This window comes from Oncorhynchus nerka, linkage group LG21, assembly GCF_034236695.1.
Source record: "Oncorhynchus nerka isolate Pitt River linkage group LG21, Oner_Uvic_2.0, whole genome shotgun sequence".
Lineage (NCBI taxonomy): Eukaryota > Metazoa > Chordata > Actinopteri > Salmoniformes > Salmonidae > Oncorhynchus > Oncorhynchus nerka.
Genome location: NC_088416.1, coordinates 31,701,214 through 31,713,699, shown reverse-complemented (window position 1 = coordinate 31,713,699; position 12,486 = coordinate 31,701,214). Strand labels below are relative to the sequence as shown.

At 42.5% G+C, this 12,486-nt stretch overlaps 1 protein-coding gene across 1 annotated transcript in view; it reads right to left on the bottom strand.

Annotated features, from left to right (window-relative positions):
• Positions 1-3,144: 3,144 nt before the first annotated feature.
• The window catches only part of zgc:171844 (uncharacterized protein LOC100151763 homolog), a 10,126-nt gene continuing 784 nt past the window's right edge, over positions 3,145-12,486 (bottom strand). Inside the window, exons 2-6 of the mRNA XM_029650302.2 lie at positions 7,780-7,903; positions 5,268-5,341; positions 4,404-4,518; positions 3,426-3,496; positions 3,145-3,266 (exon numbers count right to left, since the gene is read on the bottom strand). Coding sequence (XP_029506162.1) covers positions 3,145-3,266; positions 3,426-3,496; positions 4,404-4,518; positions 5,268-5,341; positions 7,780-7,903 — 506 coding nt within the window. The remainder of the gene's footprint in view (positions 3,267-3,425; positions 3,497-4,403; positions 4,519-5,267; positions 5,342-7,779; positions 7,904-12,486) is intronic.

Genomic DNA, 12,486 nt, shown 5'->3' with positions numbered 1-12,486 from the left:
TGACATATATATATAACCTATTTGACTCAATCATATATATGACATATCTATAGCCTATTTGACTCAGTCATATATATGACATATCTATAGCCTATTTGACTCAGTCATATATATGACATATCTATAGCCTATTTGACTCAGTCATATATATGACATATCTATAGCCTATTTGACTCAATCATATATATGACATATATATAACCTATTTGACTCAATCATATATATGACATATCTATAGCCTATTTGACTCAGTCATATATATGACATATATATAGCCTATTTGACTCAGTCATATATATGACATATCTATAGCCTATTTGACTCAGTCATATATATGACATATCTATAGCCTATTTGACTCAGTCATATATATGACATATCTATAGCCTATTTGACTCAGTCATATATATGACATATCTATAGCCTATTTGACTCAGTCATATATATGACATATCTATAGCCTATTTGACTCAGTCATATATATGACATATCTATAGCCTATTTGACTCAATCATATATATGACATATCTATAGCCTATTTGACTCAGTCATATATATGACATATCTATAGCCTATTTGACTCAGTCATATATATGACATATATATAACCTATTTGACTCAATCATATATATGACATATCTATAGCCTATTTGACTCAGTCATATATATGACATATCTATAGCCTATTTGACTCAGTCATATATATGACATATCCATAGCCTATTTGACTCAATCATATATATGACATATCTATAGCCTATTTGACTCAGTCATATATATGACATATATATAGCCTATTTGACTCAATCATATAGATGACATATCTATAGCCTATTTGACTCAGTCATATATATGACATATCTATAGCCTATTTGACTCAATCATATATATGACATATATATAACCTATTTGACTCAATCATATATATGACATATCTATAGCCTATTTGACTCAGTCATATATATGACATATCTATAGCCTATTTGACTCAGTCATATATATGACATATCCATAGCCTATTTGACTCAGTCATATATATGACATATATATGGCCTATTTGACTCAATCATATATATGACATATCTATAGCCTATTTGACTCAGTCATATATATGACATATACAGTGGGGAGAACAAGTATTTGATACACTGCCGACTTTGCAGATTTTCCTACTTACAAAGCATGTAGAGGTCTGTCATTTTTTTTATAGGTACACTTCAACTGTGAGAGACGGAATCTAAAACAAAAATCCAGAAAATCACATTGTATGATTTTTAAGTAATTCATTTGCATTTTATTGCATGACATAAGTATTTGATCACCTACCAACCAGTAAGAATTCCGGCTCACACAGACCTGTTAGTTTTTCTTTAAGAATCCCTCCTGTTCTCCTCTCATTACCTGTATTAACTGCACCTGTTTGAACTCGTTACCGGTATAAAAGACACCTGTCCACACACTCAATCAAACAGACTCCAACCTCTCCACAATGGCCAAGACCAGAGAGCTGTGTAAGGACATCAGGGATCAAATTGTAGACCTGCACAAGGCTGGGATGGCCTACAGAACAATAGGCAAGCCGCTTGGTGAGAAGGCAACAACTGTTGGCGCAATTATTAGAAAATGGAAGAAGTTCAAGATGACGGTCAATCACCCTCGGTCTGGGACTCCATGCAAGATCTCACCTCGTGGGGCATCAATGATCATGAGGAAGGTGAGGGATCAGCCCAGAACTACACGGCAGGACCTGGTCAATGACCTGAAGAGAGCTGGGACCACAGTCTCAAAGAAAACCTTTAGTAACACACTACGCCGTCATGGATTAAAATCCTGCAGTGCACGCAAGGTCCCCCTGCTCAAGCCAGTGCATGTCCAGGCCTGTCTGAAGTTTTCCAATGACCATCTGGATCACCCAGAGGAAGAATGGGAGAAGGTCATGTGGTCTGATAAGACAAAAATAGAGCTTTTTGTCTAAACTCCACTCGCCGTGTTTGGAGGAAGAAGAGGATGAGTACAACCCCAAGAACACCATCCCAACCGTGAAGCATGGAGGTGGAAACATCATTCTTTGGGGATGATTTTCTGCAAAGGGGACAGAACGACTGCACCGTATTAAGGGGAGGATGGATGGGGCCATGTATCGCGAGATCTTGGCCAACAACCTTCTTCCCTGAGTAAAAGCATTGAAGATGGGTCGTGGCTGGGTCTTCCAGAATGACAACAACCCGAAACACACAGCCAGGGCAAATAAGGAGTGGCTCCGTAAGAAGCATCTCAAGGTCCTGGAGTGGGCCAAAATCCCTGCTGCAGTGTGCAAACCTGGTCAAGAACTACAGGAAACGTATGATCTCTGTAATTGCAAACAAAGGTTTCTGTACCAAATATTAAGTTATGCTTTTCTGATGTATAAAATACTTATGTCATGCAATAAAATGCCAATTAATTACTTAAAAATCATACAATGTGATTTTCTGGATTTTGTTTTAGATTCCGTCTCTCACAGTTGAAGTGTACCTATGATAAAAATGACAGACCTCTACATGCTTTGTAAGTAGGAAAACCTGCAAAATCAGCAGTGTATCAAATACTTGTTCTCCCCACTGTATATAGCCTATTTGACTCAGTCATATATATGACATATCTATAGCCTATCTGACTCAGTCATATGTATGACATATATATAGCCTATTTGACTCAGTCATATATGACATATATATAGCCTATTTGACTCAGTCATACATATGACATATCTATAGCCTATCTGACTCAGTCATATATATGACATATCTATAGCTTATTTGACTCAGTCATATATATGACATATATATATATAGCCTATTTGACTCAGTCATATATATGACATATCTATAGCCTATTTGACTCAGTCATATATATGACATATATATATTACAGAATGTAAAAATTTGCTGAAATCTAAAGTTTTTTTTTTTACACTTCTCAAAATGCACTAAATTGGTGCAATGACCCAGCAATAAATTAATTGATGGGAACACAGTCCCAACCGTCACTGTACATATGTTTAGGGTTATAGTCGAAGTATGAGAGCTCTGTCTGCCCACTCAACACAAATAACCCCATCCAGAAACCAACAACGTGTCTCCGTCTCTCCACAGGGCAGGGAGTCTACATGACAGAGCATGTGAAGCCGCAACACTCCTTCAGAAGGGTGAGACCAGTTTTGGTGACGAAGGGAGTGGACGAAGTCTGCTGGGCTTTGGAGGTCATTCTTCGGTCCTCTGTGACATCTGGGGAAAAAAGAGACATCATTATCATCCTCATCAGCATTGTTAATGTTATCATATTTTAACTTGGTTCATTCAATGCGTCTTGGACTAACTGCACATAAGGAAGCTTCATATTTGAACCTTGACTACACAGCACTATGGTAACACATTTACACATACCTTTTTTCTTTGAGGTCTTTGGGAATTTAGACTGCAAGAAATCTGCCATTTCTTTGTCCTCCTCTCTCTCTCTGTTGAAGGAGATTTAGTGGTATGAGCACAGTTAACAAAGGGTAAAATCTTCCTATAGCTTTCACAGCCCCTGTTGCCATAAAACACAGTCATACATAAGCACGCACGCACGCACGCGCGCACACACACACACACACACACACACACACACACACACACACACACACACACACACACACACACACACACACACACACACACACACACACACACACACACACACACACACACACACACACACACACACACAATAAACAAATAACCAACCAAACAACTGGATAGAGACAGAGGCATAAAAGAACACCTCTGACATTTGTTCGCATGTGTGGATGGTGTGAATTCCCTTTAACAATGCATCATTTTCTCTTCATGATTTTCTACTGTCAACATCACTTTACTGTAAATTATTAAGTATCTGCTTCCCACGTATCACCCACCTTTCTGAGAGCTGTCAAAAGTGTCACTTAGACTTGTAGTCAGAGAAGCAGGGATGCCTGACATGCAAGACAGCTAATTTAGTGCTGTAAACACATGCAATGTGGAAGGGGCTTGCTTCCTCCGCGTGACTCACTGTTATGTACACTAAATATACACTGAGCAACACACAACGCTCAGCCCAGCCTCTAGAGAGAATACAATACTCTATAAACCACAGAAGTGAAAAATACCCTTTTAAATCCACCTCAACAGATCGATCGCGTGGGTTTAATTCACATTGACAGCGACATGGAAGAATGTTCCCCAACTGGCTCAGATACAGTATGGCTCAGAGGTGACAATGACTGTGTCACCAATATTAATAGTCACTAGATGCTACTTCGGCAACATGGATAGTTACGGTAGCCCTTGCCTTTAAGAACATGATGGCCCAACCCTCCTTGCCTTTAAGATCATGGCAGCACTCACCTGAGCCTCTCAAACTCCACGTCATCCACCAGGAAGTCCCTGGTCTCCACCAGCTTGTGGATCTGCTGCAGCAACTCCTCCTCCCTCTGCCGGTCCTCGTTGGATTTGTCTGTGTCTGGAGTCATACAGACAGTCTAGTCATGGAGTGGTCATACAGCAGTCACAGACAGTTCATATAGTAATCATAGATGTTAGGAATCATTAAGCATTGATACAGCTCCAGTTCAAGATTAAGAACCAGGCAAATGAATATTAGGCTGATGGATCTGTAACCACCAGATGACTGTGCATGGTGTTCCTGTTATAATACTGAGAAAGTGGCGTGGATAGCATTACCACTGGATCTAACCTACCAAATGTGAGATAATTCAGAGAGAGGCTGGCGCTGAAACATTGAAATGATAAGCTGAGATAATGAGGACGTTGTGCTCCAAATCTTCTGCTTGTCTGTCCTGCAAATCTTTTATTATTAGCTTTCCTAGAGCACTAGCTGGACCATAAGCCCTTTTGATGCAGATATTTCCTCATTTTCTGGCACAGCGAGTGTGTGCTCTCTATAATGTGAATTGAACACCTCACCTCACACAGAGAGAGAGTCACCTCACATAACAAATATGCCATCTAGAAACCAAAAAGGGTTTGAAGAACCCTTTTTGGTTCCAGATAGAACCCTTTTGGTCACAGGTATAATAACCCTTTTGTGTTCCATGTAGAACCTTTTCCACAGAGGGTTCTACTTGGAAATCAAAACGGTTATACCTGGAACCAAAAAGGCTTCTACCTGGAACCAAAAAGGGTTCTCTTAAGGGAACAGTCAAAGAACCTTTTTGGAACACGTTTTTCTAAGAGTGTATGGTAGCCTACCTGAAACAGACACCAGCTTCTGAAGTTCTTTTTTCAGCCGTGTGATTTCCTTGCAAAGCTGAATGTCGTCCATCCTGAGGGGGGAAAAAATGGAGGAATCTATTTCATTCTCAATCATAAACCACTTTGATATACTTCAAAGGCAATCTTTCTTCACAGCCATTTAGTATGACCCAGAGGAAGAGAAACCAGGACTAGGTGAGAATCGGATCCTGTCACATATCGACTGTCAATACAGTGGCTGTTCTTCTCCCTGTACTACACTTAGTCTGACACTCAGGAATCAATCCTAATTGCTCTTATTGACAGAACAATTGAAGCCCATACAGAGGACGGAGAGATTGTAGTCTTAAAGATACAATGATGCTGGCTCCAGTGTTGAGTGGTCTCTCTGAAGACACTGTGGCTTGCATGTATAACCCCACACTAGGGTTAACACTTAAGGACAGACAGTCACTACAGTCAGACAGATCCTGCTGGGCAGTAATAAGGGTTGTGACATAGAGGACCTTCTGATGTGATCACCCTTCCCCTGGGACCACAATGTGCCAGACAACCCTGGAGTTGTCCTGTCTACTGAGGCATAACTTTCCTAAAGCTCTCAGCTTCTGCAATGACTCCTCCATTAGAACGTGGTCAATATAACAACAGCGAATTATGGCGATTAAAAAATAATTGCTGCCGACTGAAAAAACTGCCTGACAGGCAGAGCTAGGAGACTGGGAGAGATACTCTAGATGAGTGTAGAGATAATTACTTTTATTTAAAAATACAATTTTGTGACTCCACAAGCGATTTGAACATAGTACATTTTTTTTGGACAAATACATAGTAGAATGTAACGCTATAGAATTTAAGCGATTTCCCATTTCAGATTGGTAAACATAGACATGATAGCAATAACCATATTAGCCTATCCTACAGACAGAAACCACTTCAGTGGAAATGGCGAACTAAATTAGCTTTCTCCTCTTCCCAGGTGGACTGAAATTATTGTTGCCTGAGGGTTTATTAGCTGAATTAACTCGGATGCCACAGGGCCTCTGAGAATGAGTCACTCCCCATCTATCTGAGCTGCAGCTGCATCATATCTCATTTCACTAATTGACTCAGGTAGGGAGGTTTAAGTAAACAATACTGGTCAGACACTGAGGCTCTGGATAACTGGGCTTTTCCGTCAGACAATAAGAGGAAAATGAACTCCTAGATAAACATGCCCCAAGCCCTTTAAACACGGGGAATGTGTTATTCTTTTCAAGCCACTTCATAGGAGTGACCAATACAGTACCTGCATCACAGCTTATTTGCGTGGAAATTGTGTACGTGCTTTAATATGGATTCCCTTTGTATTGCCCTGTCATTGTGTCTGAAGCTGCATCCCGACATTACACGTTCACAATAAAGCACCTCGTGGGGCCTACAGCATTAAAGAATACACACTGAACTGCATACACCTAATGCACTGCATGCAAATGAGAGTTCTCATTTAATTCCATAAGTAAACCATGTCATGTTGTTCGTTTTTAATTTCACTTCCACCTAAGTAGATAAGGAAACAAGCTACTTTACACATCAGAAACCTAACAATAATTACCTTTCCACATGAACAAAGGTATTATGCTATCACTGTTCAGTTTCTCTCTGTTAGAGCTGTGGTCAGCCTTGAAAAGACCTTGAGCGCTGCAGCGACTGGCGCCAATATGCACCTGTCCCTGGAGATGAAAGACGAGGAATCACAGATACAGTAAGAAGTGAGAAAAGCTCTCTGTGCCGCTCTGCTCATCTACGTAATGGTGAGCGGAAGTGCGGTTGTTTACCAGGCCAATAGTGATTATTGTTAGTGTAGAGCAGGGTTAGTGTTCAGTAATCATACTGATTCTTACAGAAATCCCATAGGATGTTTTACTTCGAGGGATTCTTATATGTCAGCTCCAACCCAGAAAGTTAAGGTCTTGAGGAGGAACAGTGAGAATGTAGGCTACTGTACGCATCGGTGCACATCTCCCCAGCAACTGGACCTCCCCATACCCAGCATCATTATCTTTTCTCTGAGTCTCTCCCCTCTTTCCCCTGCACATGTCACAATAATGAAGAAGAAACATTACAGCCAAGGGGATCGGACAGAGAGGAGTATAAAACCGTTTGTTCTTAGAACAAAGTCCATGTGCAGTGTTGAGACAAGTGTACGAGCTGAGCTGGTAGACTAATAGGACAGCAGGCTGCTGTCCTCTACACAGTATTCGCCTTCATGCACAATTGCTAGATGCTGTCATATGTGGAGCGTCACCAAGTCTGAGGGGATCAACCCTAAATGAGCCCTGTGAAAACCTGCTTACAGTTCAACCACAACCCATTCCACAAGGAGCCAGGGCATGGATGTTATGTGTGACTGAAAAGGCCCAACATGTGTATCCTGTTCTTCTACCTCATACTAGAGGGCTTTGATAAATCACCAAAAGAGTCCGAAACTGAGTGTTGGTATGATTGGATAGTTATTTTAAAAAATGCTCACATGTATCTTAGTTCGGATTCCCTCCGTACTAGAACATCACGTATCCGCTCGATTCTGAAAAGCTCCCCTTCGATGTGATCTATTGTGATGGTGGAGTCCGCCATTGAGACAATGTCTTCCTCTGCTGGAAGGGAAACAAGAAAACAAAGATACACTGTATATAAAAACATTGGCAGTAGAATGGCCCATACTGAAGAGCTCAGTGACTTACAACGTGGCACCGTCATAGGATGCCACTTTTCCAACAAGTTTCCAACAAGTCAGTTCGTCAAATTTCTGCCCTGCTAGAGCTGCTCCGGTCAACTGTAAGTGCTGTTATTGTGAAGTGGAAACGTCTAGGAGCAACAACGCCACAGCCGCGAAGTGGTAGGCCACACAGGCTCACAGAACAGGACCGGCGAGTGCTGAAGCTCATAACGCGCAGAAATCGCCTGTCCTCGGTTGCAGCACTCACTACCGAGTTCCAAACTGCCTCTGGAAGCAACGTCAGCACAAGAACTGTTCGTTGGGATCTTCATGATATGGGGTTTCATGACTGAGCAGCCGCACACAAGCCTAAGATCACCATGTGCAATGCCAAGCATCGGCTGGAGTGGTGTAAAGCTCGCTGCCATTGGACTCTGGAGCAGTGGAAACGAGTTCTCGGAAGTGATGAATCACGCTTCACCATCTGGTAGTCTGACGGACAAAACTGGGTTTGGCGGATGCCAGGAGAATGCTACCTGCTCCAATGCATAGTTCCAACTGTAAACTTTGGTGGAGGAGGAATAATGTGTCTGTGGCTGTTTTTCATGGTTCAGCTAAGCCCCTTAGTTCCAGTGAAGGGAAATCTTAATGCTACAGCATACAATGACATTATCGATGATTCTGTGCGTTCAACTTTATGTTGTTTGGGGAAGGCCCTTTCCTGTTTCAGAGCGATGTCCATACAGAAATGGTTTGTTGAGGTGTGGAAGAACTTGACTGGCCTACACAGAGCCCTGACCTCAACCCCATCAAACAGGCCTAATCAGCCAAAAATCAGTGCTCGACCTCACTAATGCTCTTGTGGCTGAATGGAAGCAAGTCCCTGCAACAGTGTTCCAACATCTAGTGGAAAGCCTTCCCAGAAGAGTGGAGGCTGTTATAGCAGCAAAGGGGGACCAACTCCATATTAATGAGATGGAATGGAATGAGATGTTCGACCAGCAGGTGTCCACATACTTTTGGTCATTTAGTGTATTAGCAAGTTATTCTACTGCTACATTGACATAGTACTGTGCATCAGCACAAAAATGGGAACAAATGACTGCTTATTCTGCTCACGCCACCTATCCTAGCACAACATGATCGTGTCATAGAAGTTTAATTTGTCACATGCACAAGTACTGTGAAATACTTAACTTGCAAACCCTACCCAACAGTGAAGTATTCAATATCAAAATAGTATAACTAAGAAAAAACTCAAACAAAACATGAGAAAAAATAAATAAGCTATATACAGGGTCAGTGCCAGCACCAAATGTACAATGTACAGGGATACTGGAGTATTGAGGTAGATATGTACATGTAGGCAGAGATTATGAGAAAGTGACAGGTACCAGGATAAATAATAATAATAACAACAACAATAGTAAAAAAGTATGGCAGCAACATAAGTGGTGGGTGGGTGGGTGTGTGCATGGTGGTGAGTGTGTGGGTGTGTGCATGGTGGTGAGTGTGTGGGTGTGTGCATGGTGGTGAGTGTGTGGGTGTGTGCATGGTGGTGAGTGTGTGGGTGTGTGCATGGTGGTGAGTGTGTGGGTGTGTGCATGGTGGTGAGTGTGTGGGTGTGTGCATGGTGGTGAGTGTGTGGGTGTGTACATGGTGGTGAGTGTGTGGGTGTGTGCATGGTGGTGAGTGTGTGGGTGTGTGCATGGTGGTGAGTGTGTGGGTGTGTGCATGGTGGTGAGTGTGTGGGTGTGTGCATGGTGGTGGGTGTGTGGGTGTGTGCATGGTGGTGAGTGTGTGGGTGTGTGCATGGTGGTGAGTGTGTGGGTGTGTGCATGGTGGTGAGTGTGTGGGTGTGTGCATGGTGGTGAGTGTGTGGGTGTGTGCATGGTGGTGAGTGTGTGGGTGTGTGCATGGTGGTGAGTGCGTGCATGGTGGTGAGTGTGTGGGTGTGTGCATGGTGGTGAGTGTGTGGGTGTGTGCATGGTGGTGGGTGTGTGGGTGTGTGCATGGTGGTGAGTGTGTGGGTGTGTGCATGGTGGTGAGTGTGTGGGTGTGTGCATGGTGGTGAGTGTGTGGGTGTGTGCATGGTGGTGGGTGTGTGGGTGTGTGCATGGTGGTGAGTGTGTGGGTGTGTGCATGGTGGTGAGTGTGTGGGTGTGTGCATGGTGGTGAGTGTGTGTCTTTAGCCTGCCTTAATTACAGCATGTGTGCAACACGCTTCCTGGATTTCCTCCCCCAGTGGGACAGCATGGAGGGAACGTGCCTTTCTGAGTGGCACACTGCCAGGCTGGGCAAAGACTCAGTGGTGCTGAGATTGGGATGGCATGACGGCAGCTCTCGCTAAACAGTTGAATTCAGGATATTGATACATGTCTGAGTTTCATGAACAATGAGAAATAATCTCAGACAATGAGAAAGAAGACAGAATCAGTGACAATTAAAGTAGGAAAGAGATGCTGAGCACCCATGAACTAGTACATTTCTAGAATCTATAATGAACTGGTTAAGGTCATCAGTTGAGTAGACTCGTGCAGTCTCATTAACATTTCCTAATTTGGCAGTGGTGCCAGGAGGGGGCAGGTCTGTTTCATTGGTCATAGTCTGTGAAGCGCTGTGATTGCTACCGTGAGGAGATCCTAGTTTCCCAAGATGATATGACACACTGAATATAATCTCCGTTATAGTCATCTCAACCTGCAGTGGCTTAGAACTGTCAAACACTATACATACGTAAACAATGCATAACCAACTGGTGCATGAACGTATATTGGGCAACTACAACAATAAATCATTTGGAATTAGGACTAGTTTACAATAACTGATAATCATGTAGATTCCTCTTCATTTGGTCTAGAAATGCTCCATCCTACAACAGACGATGGGTTGGATAATTGGAATAAACCATCCATTGCTCAGTGTAAAGCTCTACAGACTTGCGCTACACTGGCTGGGGATGAGTGAAAGAACTGAGCATGATGGTGAGGGGAATTTGAGGAAGCTTGATGATGACAAATGACTCGGATCTCAGTTTTGGATTAAAAGGCTGAGATGTCCTTCTTTAGTCTATTGTTACAGAGGGGCTTTTCTGATCCAATGCTCTTGTGTTCTTAGTTAACATTAGTTTAATGAGACAACTCAGGACACCTCCCATAGTGAACTGCCCTGAAGAGTCAACAACTCCCTCTGACCTCCAGGCGCCCAGGTAGACTCCTCACCACTATGTAATCCTGCAGCCCACCGAAAGCCCAGTAATGCATCATTGCTGTTCATCCTGCAGCCTCCTCACAGACCAGTTATAACTCCTCCAACAGTGCCGCAATTGGCTCTTAATTACTTCACCTTGTCAGAAAAGACAACATTAGGTGAAAACAGAGGCCAAATCACCAGGGATAACAAGGCCAATGCCATCTAACACACACATATCATCATTTACGTTTTAGCAGTTCCTGCTAGTTTTTTCCCCCAATGGATCTTCACTAATTACGCATTTTGAAGAAATCCTCAGTTCAAGCTTGACGTCTGTGTTTTGATCGTGGTTTGCCTGCTGTGTGTGCCTTTCCCCGGAGGCAATATTCTGCCCCTATTGTGAAAATTGCTCCTCACAATTGGATTTCAAAATGTCATTTTGGATTACCAGAGCTTTACCAGGGCTCTGTGTGTGGCTGGCTATACTCCGTTCCTGTTCACCTTTTTAGAGACTCATCACTGTCTCTCCCTGTGTCGCCTGTGAAGAGTCACAGCTAGAGGCAAAGGTGAGTCATATCCTCACACTGCACCTGTACAGACAGAGTAACACAATGAGTCAGAACAGCAGTTTCACGTCTTCTTTTAGGATACCAGTCCACTCTACTGAGCCCCTCTGCATACCGAAAACACTAAGAGGAAGTAAAACAAAGACTTCCTCAGCCTCAGTTCAAACACCCTGAATTTCCATCATTTTGCCTACTAATTCCAAGCAAAGTCGCTCTTTAGTTCGCCTTGCTGCCCCCAGCCTCCAGATGTCATTTTAACGTGTACACCCTGCCTCCTGCACGCTCTGTTCTATGCCTTGTTGCACCAAGTTCTCTTTTCAGAAAATAATTCTCACTCTCAGATCGAATCGATCTATCTATCTATCTGTCTTCCCGTTATGGCTTTCACTCCTAAATGCAGTAACAGTATCCATGGTCTATGTTCATGTAATGATTCTACTAGTACAGAAGAAGAAAACAGACATTACACAAGAATATCAGATCACTACTCCATTCCACTCACCAATGAGTGTCATTAACCCAGTCAAGTGTTTCATTTTATGATCAGCATATGGACCAGAGTAAGATTTTGAGCCTTATAGCCATTAAGAATATAGTGCATCTCATCTGAATTACTGCAAGTATGCAATGTATACTTGGAGCTCATTTTGAGTATCAAATATAATCTTCATAAAGTCTCCAAATCACAAAACATATTGGATTTCTAGAGCGATTTTCTAGGTTAGCTAGCCAGCTATTGTCGTTCTCCTACGCAACGTAACGT